The 20,029-nt window shown below is 43.8% G+C and overlaps 1 protein-coding gene across 1 annotated transcript in view; it reads left to right on the forward strand.

The window, feature by feature from the left end:
- Nucleotides 1–642: 642 nt before the first annotated feature.
- KLHL6 (kelch like family member 6) overlaps nt 643–20,029 on the forward strand; it is a 70,396-nt gene continuing 51,009 nt past the window's right edge. Inside the window, exon 1 of the mRNA XM_049881571.1 lies at nt 643–975. Within this exon, the coding sequence (XP_049737528.1) occupies nt 683–975 (293 nt within the window). The 5' untranslated portion in view covers nt 643–682. The remainder of the gene's footprint in view (nt 976–20,029) is intronic.

Genomic DNA, 20,029 nt, shown 5'->3' on the forward strand with positions numbered 1-20,029 from the left:
TTTGATTTTTTTTACCCTGGTTGGCCATCTAAGGGGGAACACCTGGGGTTGGAGTCTGGAAACCATCTCTCCTGTCTCCAGAGGCACATCTGAAACAATAGACATTTTCAGGGGAGGTTAGTGTTTGCCAGGGCCCTGTTTCCCCTGAGCAGTGGGGGAGACAGACAGAAGTTGTGTAGTGCTGATAGAAATAAGGAATGCCAGAGATTAAATGGGTTTCCAAGGTCCCCAAGGGATTGAGTGGAGGCTGATTATGGGGCCTCAGACTCCTCAGAGGAGGGAAGGGAGAATTGCAGCCTGTCCCCATTGCACCTTGGACAACTTCGGTTCTAGAATCACTGGGATTGCAAACGTAATAACCAGAACCAGAGACTTCCTGCTCACGGATGTGAAGTGGGGCGATAGACAGAAATAACCCCATGGCGCTGGTATCAGATTCTGAGAAGCCACCCTTCTCTCCCAGAGCCTCCTCCTGTGCCCCCTCTCAAAGCAGGTTCTGCCCCCATGATAATTCACAGAAAGGAGAAGAATAGAAGTGGCTGGTGTTTGTAGCAGCAGATGAGAAAGTGCGAGACTTCCTGTTGGGTGTGTGACAGCTGGTGATAAGTGGAGACCCAGCACAGGAAATCCGCTCGCTGCTGCAATGTGACCTGACTGAGACTTGGCTGCTCCTTCAGTCTGCATGTTGATGGCAGGACAAGGGGGCGCCTGGACCATGGGTGACGTGGTAGAGAAGAGTTTGGAAGGGCCTCTGGCCCCTTCTACAGATGAGGCCACCAGGAAAAGGGGGGACCTGGTAGAAATCTTAAATGAGGATAAGGTAAAATTTGATGACACCGGACTCTCCTTAATGCTTCAGAATGGTTTGGAGACCCTCCGAATGGAAAACGCTCTCACAGACGTCATCTTGTGTGTGGACATCCAGGAATTCTCCTGCCACCGCGTGGTGCTTGCTGCGGCCAGCAACTATTTCAGGTCAGAAGGCCCTGGACCAGAGTCAGATTGGGTGCAAGTTGCAAGGAAGGTCTGGGTGGGTGTGATAGCCCAAGCTGCTGCGTTTTTGTATCTCTTAAGCTTCGTGCGTCTACTTAAAAGACAGGAAAGAAAGCCATAGAATGCTAGATTTTAGGATTTAGGCCACACTGAAAAAGAGATTAAAAAAAAAAGATTAGCATCATTTAAAAGCAAAATTCATTTGACAGTGAGTCTTCCTTTATAGGGCTTTGTTCCAGAGGATGGAAAATTTACTTAAGTCGTGCATTTTTTGTTTTTTTTCTGCGAAGTCTGAGTAATGTGTTGGAAACACAATGTTGTCTTTGTTCATCTATAGGAGGTAAAGTCTAAGGATGTGGCCCCTCTTTTGAGTTGTCAAACGACTTGCTAAAGATTACGCGCTTCTGTATGTGTACAAGAAGCCCTGGTGGTGCAGTGGTTAAAGTGCTGTGTTGCTAACCTAAAGGCCGGAGGTTCGAGCCCACCGGCGACTCCACAGATGTGGCAGTCTGCTTCCATAAATACTACAGCCTTGGAAACCCTATCAGACAGTTCTACTCTGCCCTGTAGGGTTGTTACAATGTCAGTGGGTCAGGTGTGTGTGCAGGGGGTGGGTGGCAAGGGACTGAGGAGCAGTTACACAGGTGCCTGAGAAGCCAGGAGCCTATAGACACAACCAATGCGTGATCTCACGGTGGGAAAACCCAGAGTCAGGAGACCTGGGTTCCATCCCAGTTAGCCAATTCCTAACTCGTGACTGGAAGCAAGTCACTTAACTCTCTGAGCTTCTGTTCTGCCCTCTGTAAGATGGGGACAATGATGAGCACCTCTCGGGATTGCTGGGAGAATTAAATTTGAAAGGGAAAAGGGCCTTACGCAGTGTCTAGCGTATAGTAGATGCTCCATATGTCTTTTTTTAAATTCTTCACCTGGTTCTGCTTGGTTTAGCTTGTTGCCGTTGAGTTGGCCCTGACTCATGGTAACCCTGTGCACAATGGAACGAAACACTGCCCAGTTGGACTGTTGTGATCCGAAGGGTTTTCACTAGCTGATTCTCAGAAGTATATTGCCAAGTCTTTCTTCCTAGTCTGTCTTAGTCTGGAAGTTCTACTGAAATCTATTCAGCATCATAGCAACACTCAAGGCTCCACTGACAGATGGTGGTAGCTGCACATAAGGTGTGTTGGCTGGGATTGAACCTGGGTCTCCCGCATGGGAGGTGAGAATTCTATCATTGAACTACCAACGCCTCATTCTGGTTCAGCTATTTGGTGGCTCAATAGTTAAGAGCTTGGCTACTAACCAAAAGGTCAGCAGTTCCAATCCAACAGCCACTCCTTAGAAACACATGGGGCAGTTCTGCTCTGTCCTATAGGGTCGCTATGACTTGGAATCGACTTGACAGCAATGGGTTCAGGTTTTAGGAGTCATTTATTGAGTGTTGGAAACCCTGGTGGCGTAGCGATTAAGTGCTACAGCTGCTAACCAAAGGGTCGGCAGTTCGATTCCGCCAAGCACTCCTTGGAAACTCTATGTGGCAGTTCTACTCTGTCCTATAGGGTCGCTATGAGTCGGAATCGACTCGACGGCACTGGTTTTGGTTTTTGGTTTTATTGAGTGTTTGCTGTGTGCAAGTCCCTGAGGGTAGGACTGGGGGGGATCAGCAACCCAGTGAATACAGCTGGATCCAGTGTTCTCCATATCAGCCTGGCCAAGGTGGGAATCAGTCCCCAAGGGCAAAGGGAATGAGGGAGGCATTTTGGGAACTTGAAAATAACAAACAAACAAAAAATCCATTTCAATTCTTCTTAACAAAATTCTTCTTAACTTTCGGTTCCAGCTGAAGAAATGACAAACAATTAACCTAGGCAAATATCATTGCAAGTATCTTATTTTTCTATTTTTTGAGATGCTTTGGGAGAATCTTTGTTTGGAATTCAAAGAGCAGGCTTGAGTTGTGGGACTGACCAGGTCCCACATGCAGACAACGCAAGGGGACGTTGTGGTCTGCAGGGGTAGTACCTGCTTTGTGCCAGAGAGACACAGTCATCTGATCTGATTTTGCAACAGTGCGATAAAGGTGGCTGGTGGCAGATGAGGAAACGGAAACCCAACGTTAGATACCTGTTCACTGCCGGAGCAGAGGTTGGCACATTGTAAAAATCTTTGTTTTTACTGCAATATAAACGGCCACTAAGTTTGGGGCTTCATTCCACAGGAAGTATGTAGAAGGCAAAACACAGACAAGCCATGAAAATGAGTTGACAGATAAACGCGCCATTTACTTCACCAGTATTGGTCACGTACTCAGCCCGTTTCAGGAGTGCATGAGAAGCCAACTGAGCTCAACGCCTGGGCCTCTTCTGGGTTTATTCTTTCTGTTTTGAATCACTGGAAAGCTGCTATCATTAAAGGTATACCTGATTAGCAGTTTTGTTGGTGGTTCAGCTTGGCTATGGAATAGGATCCCTGGCTGTGCTTCCTTGAGAAAATCACTGGTCTTCTCTGGGCCTTGGGATACAAACCCACTGCCATGGAGTTGATTCTAACTCATAACAACCTTATAGGATGGAGTAGAACTGCCCCCTAGGGTTTTCAAGGCTGTTTTTTTTTTTTTTTTTTAATCTTTACAGAGAGTTGACTTGGCAGCAGTGGTTTTGGTCAATCTTTATAGAAGCAGGCAGCCACGTCTTTCTTCCGCAGGGTGGCTGGTGGGTTCAAACCACTGACCTTTTGGGTAGCAATTGAGTGCTTAACCACTGCGCCATTGAGGCTTTTTGGGCCTAGTAATACTCACCCCTAAAAACAAGGCTTTTGGGTTCAGGTTCCTTCCAACCCTGCTGATCTAGAATACTTAGGGGTGGTCTCTCTGCCAGTCCTCTGTGCTTTGGCAGGCCTGGAAGCTGGTAGTAAAATTATGAAGGTTCTTTTGTCTTTATTCATGGAGAAAATAAATATTGTCTACTAAGTGACTGAACCATAATTTATTTAACCAGTGTCTAATCTTTTGCTGTTACGATGTTGCAGTGATTAACCTGATACATGTGCCATTTCCCAGGTGTGCAGGAGTGTCTGGGGGTTACATTTTTAGGAGAAGGATTGATAAGTCAATGAGAAATGCGTCCAAAGTCTCAGTAGACATTGCCAGATACTTAGAGAAGATCGCTCTGCCAGCCCTCAGAAGAGGTGGCAGCAATGAGAAGCTGGTGTACGTATCTGCCTGACTTCCAGAACTGCCTGGTCCTGAAGGGAAATTCCTTCTATTCTTTTCTTGAGAGCAGTGACTTTGGATTCTTACCTTGGAATTTCCAAGATGACTTTCCTCCTACAGTGAATGCAATCCTGGAAACGGAATTCTTTCATCCTGTCTGCTGCTAATAATAACTTCTCTTTGTTGATTACTCCATGTGTGTCAAAGTAGAACTGTGCTTCCTAGGGTTTTCAGTACCTGGTTTGTTGGAAGTAGATCGCCAGGCCTTTCTTCTGAGGCACTTCTGGGTGGACTCAAACCTCCAATCTGTTGGTTACCCGCTGAGTGCGTTCACCATTTGCACCACCCAGGTCCTCCTGAGTCACATACACAACCCTACTTAATCTTCACAAGAACTCTTCAAGGTAGGGAATTTTATCTTCACTTAAGAGACGAGGAACCAAAGCCTGTAGTGTCAGAGTTAGTGAGAAGTGGCCACGTTGGAATTTGGATTTAGGACTAACATTAAATCTGACATGGCCTCACTGCCTCTCTGGCTTTGTTTCTGATGTTTTGAAAGGGGCAAGGTTCCTCTTCTGCTCATACTTCAGTTAGTCTGCAGCCAGAAGTCTTCAGATACAGTCCTCTGTGCTTGGTAGGGCCTGGAAACTGGTTGTAAAATTACATAGGCTCTTTTGTCTTTATTCATGGAGAAAATTAATATTGTCTACTAAGTGGCTGAACCGTAATTTATTTAACCAGGCCCCTATCTTGATGGACATTTGGATTGTTTCTGATCTTTTGCAGTTACAACGTTGTGATGAATAACCTGATACATGTGCCACTTCATACGTGTGCAGGTGTATCTGAGGGTTACATTTTTAGGAGACAGATTGCTGAGTCAATGAGAAATGCATCCAAAGTCTTAGTAGATATTGCCAGGTTCTTCTCCATACGGGTTGACTCGTTGTTCACTCCTGCAAACCATATAAGAGAGTGACGGTTTCTACACAGCCTCACCAACAGAGGGTGTTATAAAATTTTGGATTTTTAAGAATTTGATAAATGAAAAGTAGTTTCTCAACATAGTTTTAATTTGCATTGCTCCTATTTTGAATAAGGTCAAACATCTTTTTATTCATTTAAGGATCATCTGCATTTCTTTTTATTTGAATTGTCTCTTTATATCCTTTGCAAATTTTCATGTATGCTTTTTCAATGAAATTCTATTTTTAATTGCAAATAGTTAACAAAGTCAAATAATAGTTTTAAAGTGTCTGAAGCATTAAAGTCAAATTGTATTTTAAAAAAAGTATTCATAATGAAAAACGAAAATTTTGCTTCACCTCCTCTACCCTTCAGTCTCGCTCCCTGGAGCTCCCCATTTTTATGTTTTTAGCTGTTTCTTCTCATTGTTATGTAGCTGTTAGGTGCCACCGAGTTGGTTCTGACTCGTAGTGAACCTATGTACAACAAAACAAAGCACTGCCCGGTCCTGTGCCATCCTCACAATCATTGCTATCTTTGAGCCCATTGTTGCAGCCCCTGTGTCAATCCATCTTGTTGAGAATCTTCCTCTTTTTTGCTGACCTACTTTTTCCAAGCATGATGTCCTTCCCCAGGGACTGGTCCCTCCTGATAATATGTCCAAAGTACATGAGACAAAGTCTTGCCATCCTTGCTTCTAAGGAACATTCTGGCTGCACTTCTTCCAAGACAGACTTGCTCATTTTTCTGGCAGTCTGTGGTATGTCATATTTTGAGTACCTTCTAACTGGAGATGCTCATCTTCGGGGTTATATCAGACAACGTTCTACTGCTATTCATAAGATTTTCATTGGCCACCTTTTTAGAACCAGATCGCCAGATCCTTCTTCCTAGTCTGTATTAGTCTGGAAGCTCGGACAAAACCTTTCCACCATGGGTGACCCTGCTGGTGTTTGAAATACGGGTGGCATAGCTTCCAGCATTACAGCAACATGCAAGCCCCCACAGTACGACAAAGTGACAGACGAGTGGTGGTTTCTTCTTATTCCCCCTCTATATTTTTACATAATGTAGTTATACTGCTCCTTCTTGATTTCTCGATGTTAGACATTATTGACTGATTTCCTATTCTGTCACATGCAGATTTAACATTTATACCTAACTTCTTTATCATATTCTTCCCTTCTCTATAATCTCTCAACAGAGTGTTATCACAATTTTTGGATAAATCCATGTTGAGAGTTCACATTATTATGTCCATAAAAACATTGTTCCCTGCCGAGCCAAATTGTATGATACAATTACACCTCCTTTTTTATAAGCTTCTGTCTTTCCTCAAGTTAATAATTCACTCCTTTTCCCATTTGCTTAATTAATTGAGTATCTTTTGCTAACAGCCTTTCAGGACCACCATTCACGTGATCTAATGCATTAGAGAATCTACCACTTCTATTTTCCTTCCGACTGTCCTCATTTCCATCATCCTACACATGTTCTTCAGACCTGCTGCCCAACTATTGTCCAGGTGCTTGCCCCCATTCCAGCAATTCCCTTTGACTCTCCCACGTTGGAGCTATTCTTCCTTCATCCCATATTGTCCTCTTTCTTGGCTGATTCTCTTATTTTGATGGAGCACATCCTTCAGTAGCTTGCTAAGAAAAGGTGCCTGGGAAGTAAATTTTTGAGGGCTTGAATGTTAGAAATATTTTTATTCACTTGGTGTGGTGAGCTCAATGATGTCCCATCCACCACCCTCACCCCCTAAAATGTCCATGTCCTAATCTCTGGAACCTGTGGCTGTAACCTTACATGGTAATGGGGACCTTTCAGGTGTGATTAAGTTAAAGCTCTTGAGGTGGGGTGATTATCTTGGATTATTCAGGTGGGTCCTAAAAAAAAAAAAAGAGGGCAAAGCCCTGGTGGTGCAGTGGTTAAGAACCTGGCTGCTATACAAAAGGTCAGCAGTTAGAACCCATTAGCCAGTCCTTGGAGATCATGTCGGTCAGTTCTACTCTGTCCTATACGATTGCTATGAGTTGGAATCTACTTGACGGCAATGGTGTTTTTTTAAAATAAATAAATAAGTAAACATGAATATATATATACAGCAGGAGGATGGGAGTTAGAGGGAGGAGATGTGATGACAAGAGCAGAGCTTGGAGTGATGTACTCTGATGATGGAGGAAGCAACCACAAGCCAGGGAATGCAGACGGCCTCTGAACCAAAACCAAACCTGTTGCTGTTAAGTCGATTCCAGCTCATAGTGAGGTTTCCAAGGAGTGTCTGGTGGATTTGAACTGTTAACATTTTGGTTAGCAGCTGGAGCTGTTAACCATTATGCCACCAGGGTTTCCAGACAGCCTCTAGAGGCTGGAAAAGGCAAGGAGGCAGGTCCTCTCCCAAAGCTTCTGAAATGAGCCTGACCTTGATTTGGGGTCAGTGAAACCCATTTTGTACTTTTGATTTCTAGAACTGTAAGATAATACATTTGTGTTGTTTTAAGCCACAGAATTTGTGGCTATATGCAGCAGTCATAGGAAGCTAATGCATTTAGTTATAGAATTCTAGGTAGAAAATCATTTTCCTTCAGGATTTTGGAAACATTGCTCCATCGTCTTCTATATGCTTATATGGCTGTTAAAAGTCTGTTGTCCTTCTAATGTTTTTTTTCTCTCTAGAAATTTCTAGGATTTCCTCTTAACATTTTGATATTTCACAGTGATGTGTGTGTGACTGCAAACATTGAGCCTTGCATTCAGTGGACCCTTTTAATCTGGAAATATACCCTTTAGTTTTAAGAAATTTTCTCATATTATTTCCTTGATAAGTCCATGTTCACTCTCTTCTTTGTTCTTTCTCTGAATCACCTGTTAAGTGGATGTGAACTTTGAAAACAGGGCATCCATTTCTCTAACTTTGTTTTCATCCCTCTCCTTTTGTCCATCTGTTTTATCTTCCAACCTTCTGCTGTCTAATTTTTCATTTCTAAGATCTTTCTTATTTTATGATCATTCCTTTTTATAATAGCCTTTTTATTCACATGTAATGTACGCCATATTTTTATGTAATCTCTCTGAGGAATATTCTTTTTTAAAAAAAAAACTTTTCCTTGCACTGTTTCTACTTCCTCTGTTTCTTCTTTCTCTTTATTTTTAGTCTCTGTCTTTTACTGTAGAGGCTTTACTGAAATGTTTGGTGGTTTTTGAATGTCTGTTCATATTTAAAAGTAAAGCACAAAAAAATCAAATGGAAGCTTTCTCTTTCTGTGTGTGGGGGGAGCTGGGAGAGTGGTTTAGGATGGGGGGTTTGCTATGGAGTCATTGGAGGCTGAGCTCACTTTTTTTGGTAGGGGGGAGAACTTCAAAATGTCAGTATTTTGTCCTTTCCCTACTGCTTTTAGTTTTCTTAAAGAAGAATTCTCCATCTTCCTTCCTGTGGGAATATAAGCCTAACTGCTTATATTTTGAGGAAGGAAGAAGCTGGGGTATATATATCATCGTTCAATTTTTAAATTTATATTTAATTATCCTGTTTTTTGTCCCCCACCCCCACCCCTGTACCTGGTACCCAGGAAGCAGGCACTCCATTGGTTGAATTTCTCCAGAGAACAAACCTTCTGTCTCCTGTAAATTGCAGAGGGGTTGTTGCCTTGATTGGCCACATAGTGATATGGACTTGAGTATAGGGAGATGTACCTGCTTCTTTTATACAGAGTCTCAACCAGGTTCCCTGCTTTTGGTTCCATGATGCCTCCCTATCTTCTAAGGTGTCGTCAATTCCTAAGTCTTTCCGGGGTTCTCTGGAGAGAACGAGTGAGCATCCCTCTTAGCTGGCATTTGGGTTTCACCTTTCTCCACTTGGATCTTACCTATGTTTGAATCCTACCAACTCTAGGAGGAATTCTGCAATGGTAAGAAGTAGGACTTATCCCAGGCTCAGGATTTATGTAAAATCGATCTTCTGTGGATTTCTCTTAGACCCGATGGATAGTAGTGGTTATCTTATTTTCTTGGGTTGCCATGACAAAATACCAGAAAGTGGGTGACTTTAAAGAACAGAAATTTATTTTCTTATGGTTCTGGAGGCTAAAATTCCAAATCAGGATCTTGGCCGTGTTGATTCCCTCTGTGGGCCTTTCGCCTAGTTTCTGGTGACTGCCCAGGTTCCTTGGGTTCCTTTGCTGCTTGTAGGTGCATCTACCTCCATCTTTACTGGTGTCTCCTCCTGCATGTCCATGTCTGTTCTGCTGTGTTTATAAGACACCACTCAGAAGGGATTAGGATTAGGACCCACCCTACTCTGGTATGACCTCATTAACACAACAACAAAAAAGCTCTATTTCTGAACAGGGTCATAGCCATTGAAATAAATGTTGAAGACCTACTAGGGGCTAGGTCTTCAGCAGATATTTCAACACAATTCAATCCATCATAGTTGTAGTACTGGTAATACCAACCACCATTCTTCTTTGCCTCTCTGCCCCCTTCAGTGTCTTTTTACCAGGCATCTACCTAAGTGCTTTACAAACGTTATTTTGTTTCAGCCTCACAATACTTACTTCGAAGAGTTATTAATACCCCCATTTTACAAATGCAGAACTTGAGATTCTGGGAGGCTGAGTAACTTACCCAAGTAATGAGTTTAGTGTATAACAGAGTGTCCTAGCTATCTGGTGCTGCTGCAACAGAAATACCTCAACTGGGTGGCTTTAACAAAAAGAAATTTATTCTGTCACGGTTTAGGAGGTAAGAAGTTCAAATTCAGGGTGCTGGCTCTAGGGGAAGGCTTTCTCTCTCTGTCAGCTCTGGGGGAAGGTCCTTGTCTCTTTTCAGCTTCTGTTCCTTGGCTCCTTGGAGATCTTCATGTGCCATGGCTTCTATCTTTCACCATCCGGGTTGCTTAATCTGCTTTTTTATATCTCAAAAGAGATTGATTTAAGGCACATCCTACTATACTAATCCTGCCTCATTGACATAACAAAGAAAACCCATTCCCAAATGGGATTATAACCACAGGTATACCATTGCCAACAAGTCGATTCTGACTCATAGCAACCCTATAGGACAGAGTAGAATTGCCCCTCAGGATTTCCAAGGTGAATTTGAACTGCCAACCTTTTGGTTAGTAGCCAAGCTCTTAACCATTGCACCACCAGGGCTCCAACCACCAGTATAGGGTTTAGGATTTACAACATATATTTTGGGGAGACACAGTTCAGTCCATAACACAGAGCCTTTCATCAGTTTCTAACCACTCATTTTTCAAAAACGCGTTCCCTTTAAAAAAGGCAGAATGCAGAGCTATGACTATTTATATTTCTGTTAGTTAGAGGGATATTGAAACTAATGCCTTGCATCCATTTTTATATGAGGGGGAAACATGTTTGGCCACAAATTGTCCCATTGCCTCTGCCACAAACTGTCCCTGTAACCCCAACCATACACATAGAAAAGCAGTTTCAAGAATTTATTTTTGGTGCCAGATAGCTGATGGGGTGGGAATGTGTTAACCCAGAAATGTAATCATGGTGGCAGTAAACAGAGACTGTATCAGTATCATAGACAATGTAGTTCCCTTTGGAGGTGATTTAAGAGTCTTGGGTGGAAAGTGAAAGTTTGAAAAAAACGTATGTTTGAAACTGAGAAAATGCTGAGGGAGAATAAAGCTTAAAAACCAGCTCATTATATAAACTTAAATGTCAAACAGCCAAATGTCAAAGGTACCCAAACACTCTCATGGCAGAAAAATGGGGGTGGGTTGAGGAGGGGGCATAGATATAACATTCCTAATAGAATGAGTCAACAGTAAGCTCCTTTGGTGCTGTTGGTGCCTAAAATTTGTGCCTGGACTCTGGCCCCTCCCTCAGGCTCAGTCTCTGCATCCGGTTTCCTGAGGTCACCTTCAGGGGACTTTGACCACCGACTACAAAAACCAGGCATGAGGCCAGGAATGGGAAGGGTATTATGGGCACAGTCTGTACATTTAATCATTATCTTATATTAACTGGATGGCAAAAAGCAGGGCAAGAGGCCATTCTTAAGTCATGTTTAGATGTTGTAATCCTTAGCCTTTTGTCCAAGAGTGGTGTAAGATGTTTAGAAAGAGGCCAGGAAGCCTAGGTGATAGCATAAGTACAAAGGAAAACAAGAACGAGTTAAGGTTTCCTGGGTCCGAATTCAAAATGCGACTAATGGCAAAGCATTGAGAATGGCTGTTGCCATTGTGGGTATACTTGGTGAACGCGGGTAGAGCTGATGATCACATTACCCCTGTTGGGTTCTGTGTTTGAAACTTTTAATATTTTCCTTTTTGCAGAACCAACATGGTGGTTAATATTTTTAAGTACTATAGGTCTACGATCGCTTATCTGTAATACCAAAATCCCCAAAGTGCTGATAAATGAAAAGTTTTTCATTTGATGGCAAACTCAGACTTGATCTGTACTCACCTGGAGGAGACCTGAACAAAGACACTATTTACAGTCTTGATTTTTCCACTTAGGGTAACTCTTCGTGCGTTCACTACTGAATCACCGATGGGTCCATTAAGGGGTCTGTTCTAGACTTTGCTGGAGGTGCTATACAATATTCAAGATATGCTAATATCCAAACAATTCTGGATGCCAAACATATCTGGCTGCAAGATTTTTGGGTTAGGGGTTTTGAGATTTACTGATAAAGTTAGGAGTTTTCATTTGGTGACTTCGTTTCTACCTTTTTTCATACATGTATTTTTACATACTTGTAAACATAGCTTACATACAGTTTTGCTTTGCATTTTGCCTCCCCTTTTTTTCATGATAAATCTTTTATCTATGGTACTCCATAGTTTCCAGAACTGTTATATATTTATTTTTTTTGCTATCACATTTAATAGATGCATAGTATGAAAATCATTCTCTCATTGTGGACTTTTAGGTTGCTTCCCATATTTTGTTTTTGTAAGTTATGTGACAACAAGCAGCTTTGTACTAAGTATTTTTTCGGCTTGGAGTATTACCTTAGTGAAGGAAGGCCAACGTTTTTTTGAGTACTACTGAGTGCATGCCTGGCACTTAGCTGGATTCTTTTCATTTCATTCCTTGCAACAATATCAACAATTAGATGACAACACAAGTAGCTAACATTGTCTCCATATTTCACTCTTGTGGGAACTCACTTTGACAGGAAGACTGGTTCCTCCACTGGGTTCCGAACTGCAAACAGCCCTCCCACAGGGCAGAAATGTGGCTGTTGTGCTATTTCCTGTGCAATCCCATTAACTTTTCTTCCGCCCCTTCCACATACTGGTGTGGACAACATGAGCAGAAAATGAGGAGGAAAGATAAAAATTACAATCTCCATGTGCATGTATACACATACACATGTGTACATGCAAATGTAAAGATATGCACACATGTTCATGTATGTACATGTATGTGTACACACATGCACAGCATGATACTGTTAAAGCATTCAAACCAACACATGTCTGGGGGCAGAGTCTGCAGACTTTCACAGAGTAAAAGCCCAGAATGCCCAGGGCATCAGTCTGGGGCAAAAGGTTAAACCAGAAATAAAGAGGCTGGTCAGGGTGTGGGGTGAAGAGCTAGAGGACTCTGAAAGCATAGGGCCTCAAGAATTCAGACAACGTCATTGGGTTTAGAACCCAAAACTGCTTGATATAGTGGAGCAAACACTGACCTTAAAGTCCTGGTGCTGAGACTTGAGTCCAAGATGTAATGTACCAACTGTGCCATCTTGGTGGGATTGCTTGGCCTCACTCACCATTATCTACAAGGCAGTGAGGCTAATGATTTGCACCTACTTGTACCCGTGGGTTGTTGTGAAGTGCAAATGGTAAAATAATTTAATTCACAATAAATAATAAATTGAGCTAATGAATTAAGTTAAATAATATTAGCATACCATGCCTCTTATATAGTACCTCCAGCAAGGTCTAGACAGAACTCCTTAATCTGACAGATTAGTGAATGTATGAATAGTTACCTCATATGAAATTAATAATAGTAATAATAATAATAAAAAACTGTCTCAGTTCATGTCTTAGTCTGGGTTCTCTAGTGAACCAAAACCAGTGAGACATTAAAAAAAAAAAAATTTCCATTGCTGTTGGGTCGATTCTGACCCATAGCAACCCTATAGGACAAGGTGGACTGCCCCATAGGGTTTCCAAGGAGTGGCTGGTGGATTCAAACTGCTGGCCTTTTGGTTAGCCGCTGCAGTTCACTGTAGCCCTTAACCACTGTGCCACCAGGGCTCCTGGTGAGATGTATGTATATATGAATACAGAGAGATTTACTGCAAGGAAATGGCTTACGCAATTGTTGGGGCTTTAAGTCCCAAACCCATAGGTCAGGCAGCTGGTTCGAGGCCTCTGCTGACTCATGGGATTGTGAAGGCTGGTGAATCCAAAACCTGCAGGTCAGGCGGCAGACTGGAGACTTCTGCAGGCTCGCATGCCAGGAACCAGTGGTCAGGCAATGAGAAGAGTGCAGGGTTGAGAGAGAATGAGCTTTGCCAGCTTTACATACTGGAGGCAGGCCACACCTCCAAGGAAACTTCCCTTTCAACTGATTGACTGGTCACATCGTGGAAAGTGATTACATTACATTACGTTATGTAAGAACAGCCAGTCCAGTGTCTGCAAACCACTGAAAATCACAGCCTAGCACAGCTGACATATGACATTAACCATCACAGTTCAAGACAGGTGTTTCCACTGCATGAGTGCAGACCGAATCTGAATAATAAATAAACTCATTTATAAATTTATTTCCCTAAACATTTTATGCACTGTAATCAGTCACTGGTCTTAGTTCCAAGGAACAGAAATGAACTGATTGATCTCAGAAGAGGAATTTATGCAAAGGATGGTACGTAGGTAACTCACAGAATCTCCCAGAAGGCTAGAGAACCAAGCTAAAAAAACGGGCAGGAGCAGGGGAGGCCAGGTAACAATCAGGACCACGGCCAAAAGCCACCGGAATCCTCTTCAGGGGGAGTGCCCGCTGCTGCAGGATCCTGGGGCCATTGCTGTCTCTGGAATCTGGAGGCTGCTGCTGCAGTTTCTGGGGCCTCCTCTAAAACAGATTCATCTCTGCCCCTGGTCCTTTACATCACTAACTCCCAGTTCGAAGACGGAGACTGCTCCATCTGACTAGTTAAGACTGTGTTACTCCTGTTTATGCGTTAACTGCAACAGAAGCTTTTACAGCTTCTGCAGTGGGAGGCAGCTTCGGCCAGCCACCAGATCTCATTCAGAGGGATAATTAGGGAAGGGGTCACCCGTGGTGGACAGTTTGCAGCAGAACTCCAGACTAAGACAGACTAGGAAGAAAGGCCTGGAGTCTACTTCTGAAAATCAGCCTGTGAAAACCTCCCGGATCCCAGCAGAACATTGTCCGACTCTCTTGCTTTGGACCCGTCATCAGGCGGAATCACTTGCTAGAGGAGGTGAAGTGGAGGCCAGCGGAGATGTGGGAGACCCTGGGTGAGATGGATTGGTCATCATGTAGACTCCATGTCAGCTAACAACAACAGCAACAGGGAGAAGGTTCAGATGCAGGGCAACTCCAAAACGACAAGCATCTATTGTATGTACTTACTACACGCCACGCCAGCCTGCAGCAGGTGCAGAGTAGGTGTTATGCTGTCATGAAAAATGTACACATATTAGGAGATTCTGTCACTTTTATTGATGACATATACATCAGAGATACAGATTCTGGGGTCCTAGCTGTCAAGAGGACAATTGTTTGTACTTTCTCTTCCCTGTCCCTCAGAAACTCTGAGCAGTCCTGGCAACAATGGAGGGAGTGCATGGCTCGAAGGCACCATCCATCATATGTGGATTAGAAACAGGTCGCAAATGCGAGCTACAAAAGGACAATGTCTGCCTCATTTGTCTCTCGATCCTTGGTACTGGCTCGATGGCTGGCATTCAGCAGACATTCTGTAGGTATTTGAGTTGAATAAAAATCTGGATACTCCTGCAGGCTTAGTCCCTGAGTCACCTGGCACGTCTGTCTGGGGCAGAAAGCCCTCCCAGAGTTGTGAGGCTATGGCACAACTTTAGAAAAGGGAAGGATGGTAAAATGTGGTCATCTCAGGAAAAACTGGAAGGAGCAGCTTTAAAAGCCCAAAATGCTTCTGAATAGTGTGCCTTCTACAGGTCATTCACGTGACCAGCAGGGCAGATGCAGAACTAGGCAATGGTGCTTCTGTGGGAGAATTCTCGCCTTTCATGCAGGAGACCTGGGTTTCATTCCTGGCCAACATACTTCACGTGCAGCCACCACCCATCTGTCAGTGGAGGCTTGCGTGCTGCTGTGGTGCTGAACAGGTTTCAGTGAGCTTCCAGACTAAGACAGACTAGGAAGAAAGGCCTGGAGATCTACTCCTAAAAATCAGCCAATGAAAACACTGTGGATCACAAAGGTCCAATCCACAGCCCATCATGGGGATGGCTTGGGACTTGGCGGTGTTAGTTCCATTGTGCTAAAAAACCTCTAAGCAGAGGCTGACCCTTGACTTCTGGAAAATGATGAGGTGGTCCTAAGGAAGCCAGGATGGGTCCCGGAGGTTGAGATGGAAAATATTTGGAAAAAGAGGTGATACGGAGCCTCTGGGTTGGCCAGGATATGGCAGTGGGCAGTAAGCACAATGCTGACTCTCCTCCCAGCCCAATGGGGAAGTGAGAATCAGACCAGACTTTATTGAGAGGATTGTAAGGGAAGTTGTGTTTCATTAAGGGGAGCCAGGTCCCATCTCTGACAAGGAGGTGCAAAATCAAAAGCCATTGGGCAAAGAGCAATCACCATGTTTTGTAATGTAGAATCTCAGATAGGAGCGCTTAGAATAAACATCAATGGGCCGGAGTTCTAATACAGAGAATTGCTAGACAATGCAGTCTCCAGAAAACATGTTGTGCACCGAGTCACTCAGTCTTGGGGCTCATTGATATGTGTTATTTATCCTCATGGCTGTTAGAAACGGGGGTTTGGGTATATGGAGTAGAATGGACAAACCCACCTGGTCTGCTTGAAGTAGAGGGCTGCTCTGCATGTGTGGTTTCTTTCCCTCCTTCTCTCCCTCCCTCCCTCTTCCTGTCTCTTCTCTTCCTTCTTCCTTCCTTCCTTCTATTCATCCATTCATCCTTCCTTCCATCCAATCTATCCAACAAATATTAAGTACCTACTATGGGTCAGTAAATAATAATTGAGATATAAATAAAATCCAACCCCTCTTCTTCAGATCCTTTCAAATCTGATAGAGGAGAAAATACATTAAAAATAAACCCAGCAGAATGTGTATAGAGAAGCCCAGTGGGGGCGTGAGGGAGAAGAGCTTTGATATGAACGAAGGCACATGCTGGAAACTGCTAGGTGTTGGGTGTAGGTGTAGCTGTCTCATGGGACGGAGAAGGGTGAGCAAACCAGACTGTGAAGGGCCTTCTATACCAAAGCCGAGAGTACTTTAGATTTTCTTTTTTTCTGGGTGCTTCTTTTAGTGCAATCTTCTTTGGCATTTGGGCCCATCTGCTGTTCAGGGTTCCTCTTGTTTTATTGTGTCAGCTAGGACTCTGCAATGCAAGTAACAGATACTCAGCTCAAACTGTTTCAAGCACAATTATTTATTTGCTCACGTAGTTAAAAAATCCAGAAGTATTCATTTCAGGCACAGCTGGATCCTTGTGCTCAAATAATATCACCAGGACTCAGTTTCTCTCTCTCATCTCTTGACTGTACTTTCTCTGTGTTTTTTTTTTTTTTTCCCCTCAGGGAGGGTCTTCACACACAGAGCAGGCAGGCTGCCCGCAGCTCCAAACTTTTGTTTCTACCAGTTCAGCAATCCCATTGGGAAGAGAGTTGCTTTTTCCTAATAATTTCAGAGAAAGTTCTGGAATTGGCTGTGATTGAACCAATTTCTTCCTGTGCTATCTTAGTTACCTAGTGCTGCTACAGCAGAAATACCACAAGTGGATGGCTTTAACAAAGAGAAGTTTATTCTCTCACAGTCAAGGAGGCTAGAAGTTCTAATTCAGTGTGCCAGCTCCAGGGAAAGGCTTTCTCTCTCTGTCAGCTCTGGGGAAAGGTCCTTGTCATCAATCTTCCCCTGATCTAGGAGCTTTTCAGCGCAGGAACCTCAGGTCCAAATGATGCGTTTTTCTCCCCACTTTAATTTCTTAGTGGTAAGCGTTCCCCTGTCTCTCTGCTCACTTGTGTCTTTTATAACTCAAAAGGGATTGATTTAGGACAGAACCTAATCTTGTAGACTGAGTCCTGACTCATTAACATAACTGCCTCTAATCCTGCCTCATTAACATCATAGAAATTGGATTACAACTCATAGGAAAATCACATCAAATGACAGAATGGCCGACAACCATGCAATCCTGGGAATCATGGCCTAGCCAAGTTGACAGATATTTTTGGGGGACACCAATTAATGCATAACATGTGCCCATCTCTGAACCAATCACTGTGGCTTGGGGAATGTAATTTGTGACTTGGACAAGCCTGGGCCATGCTCACCTCTGGCCTAAGTGGTGGGGCCACTACCAGCCAAATCTCCGAGGCTGACAATGGAGGAAGGGTAGTTCCCCAAAGGAAACTCTGGGACTCCCACTGAAACAGTTAGGAATGATGCTGGGCAAGCAAAACAAAAACTGTTCATTGCAACTTTGTGGCTGAATCTTCTCTGAAAGCTGGCCACAAGCATTTGTCACGATGTGACTGATGTTCTATCCTGCAGGGTCCACAGGACAGAAAAAGCCCTTTCTTCTGTCATAAATGTGGATGAGTAGAGTTACATGGCATGCTGAGGCCTCAGCAATGGTCCAATGGGGCTGGGAGAGACTCTGGTTCCACGGGAACATGGTGGGGTTCTGGTCTCCAAAGGGGAATGTGCAGTGTCCTTGAGAAGAAGTGAACTTGGTCAAGGAAAGTCTTTCTAGGCGTGATGATACTTAGAGGCAGGCGGGGCAGCTCTGGAGTTCCAGCTCCTCTGCCAGTTTGGAGCAGACTCAGCCAGCAGCTGGGGATTCAGGGAGTGGACTCCAGGCCCTGGAGAGAGCTGGCGAAGTGCTGTTGGTGACATCTCTGGGAATGGAAAGAGATGGCCACGAATTCCCAGAATCTCCTTTGAAGGCACCCCTCCAGGTTTTTGAGATTTGCTTGCACATAGCAGACAAGAACAGAGTTGCGCACTATTTATCACTGTCTTTGTCATCTAGAGCTTCTGTAACAGAAATATCACACGTGGATGGCTTTAACAAGCAGAAGTTTATTCTCTCACAGTCTAGGAGGCTAGAAGTCTGAATTTAGGGCATCAGCTCCAGGGGAAGGTTTCTCTCTATGTCAACTCTGGAGGAGGGTCCTTGTCATCAATCTTCCCTTGGTCTAGGAACTTCTCCATGCAGGGACCCTGGGTCCAAAGGACACGCTGTGCTTCTGGCACTACTTTCTTGGTGATATGAGGTCCCCCATCTCTCTGCCAGCTTCTCTCTTTTGTATCTCAAAAGAGATTGACTCAAGATACAACCTAATCTTGTAGATTGAGTCCTGACTCATTAACATAACTTCCTGTAATCCTGTCTCATTAACATCATAGAGGTAGGATTTACAACGCATAGGGAAATCACATCAGATGACAAAATGGAGGACAATCACACAATACTGGGAATCATGGCCTAACCAAGTTGACACACATTTTCGAGGGGACATAATTCAGTCCATAACAGTTGATTGTTTTTGCATCTCCTTGGCTATGACTGGCTTAGGAAAGGGCAGGTGAAAGATCTCAGTGCCTTCAGGTAAGAGGTGCTGGAGACTGTAATGTAAGGTGTAAAACCAAAGCTAAGTGTTATGTGCTGCCCTGACATCTGGTGAAATAAGAAGGGCCTCAAACAGCCTAACTGCAAGTTCCGCTCCCCGTCGGCTCCCATGAATAAGGCCCCCTAGCCAAACAATGGAGTCCTGGTGGTGCGGTGGTTAAGCGCTCTGCTTGCTGACTGAAAGGTTGGTTGTTCCAACACACCAGCCACTCTGCAGGAGAAAGATGTGGCATATCTGCTTCTTTAAAGATTTACAGCCTTGGAAACCCTACGGGGCAGTTCTGCTCTGTCCTGTAGGGTCACTGTGAGTCAGAATCGACTCCACAGCAATGGGTGTGTCTTAGTTATCTAGTGCAACTATAACACAAATACCACAAGTGGATGGTTTTAACAAAAAGAAGTTAATTTTCTCACGGTCTAGTAGGCTGGAAGTCCAAATGCAGGGCGCCATCTCCAGGGGAAGGCTTTCTCTGTCTGCTTTGGAGGAAGGTCCACGTCATCAATCTTCCCCTGGACTAGGAGCTTCTCTGCGCAGGAACCCCGGGTGGAGCTCTGCTCCTGGTGCTGCTTTCTTCATGGTACGGGGTCCCCATGTCTCTCTGCTTGCTTCTCTCTTTTACATCTCAAAAGCAATTGGCTTAAGACACTATCTAATCTTGTAGATCTCATCAATATAAATAACTTCATAGTGATAGGGATTTACAATACACAGGGAAATCACATCAGATGATAGAATGGTAGACAATCATATAATACTGGGAATCATGACCTAGCCAAGTTAACAGATATTTTTTGCGGACACAATTCAATCCATAACAGGCTGGGTGTTGGAAACCAAGCAATTCACCTTATCGAAGGGACCAGGCACAGTTCGTGCTCATCCCTGAGTAGTATGTTACAGTTTCTTGCCAGCCCCAGGAAAATTCCAACAGCCAATCACATCCTGCCACAGGATCAAGGGGGCACCTCACCCTCTTGTTAATATCAAGTCTGCCTCCCACAGCCCCTAGTTGCTCTGTCTG

This window comes from Elephas maximus, chromosome 1 (genome assembly GCF_024166365.1).
Source record: "Elephas maximus indicus isolate mEleMax1 chromosome 1, mEleMax1 primary haplotype, whole genome shotgun sequence".
NCBI classification, from domain to species: domain Eukaryota; kingdom Metazoa; phylum Chordata; class Mammalia; order Proboscidea; family Elephantidae; genus Elephas; species Elephas maximus.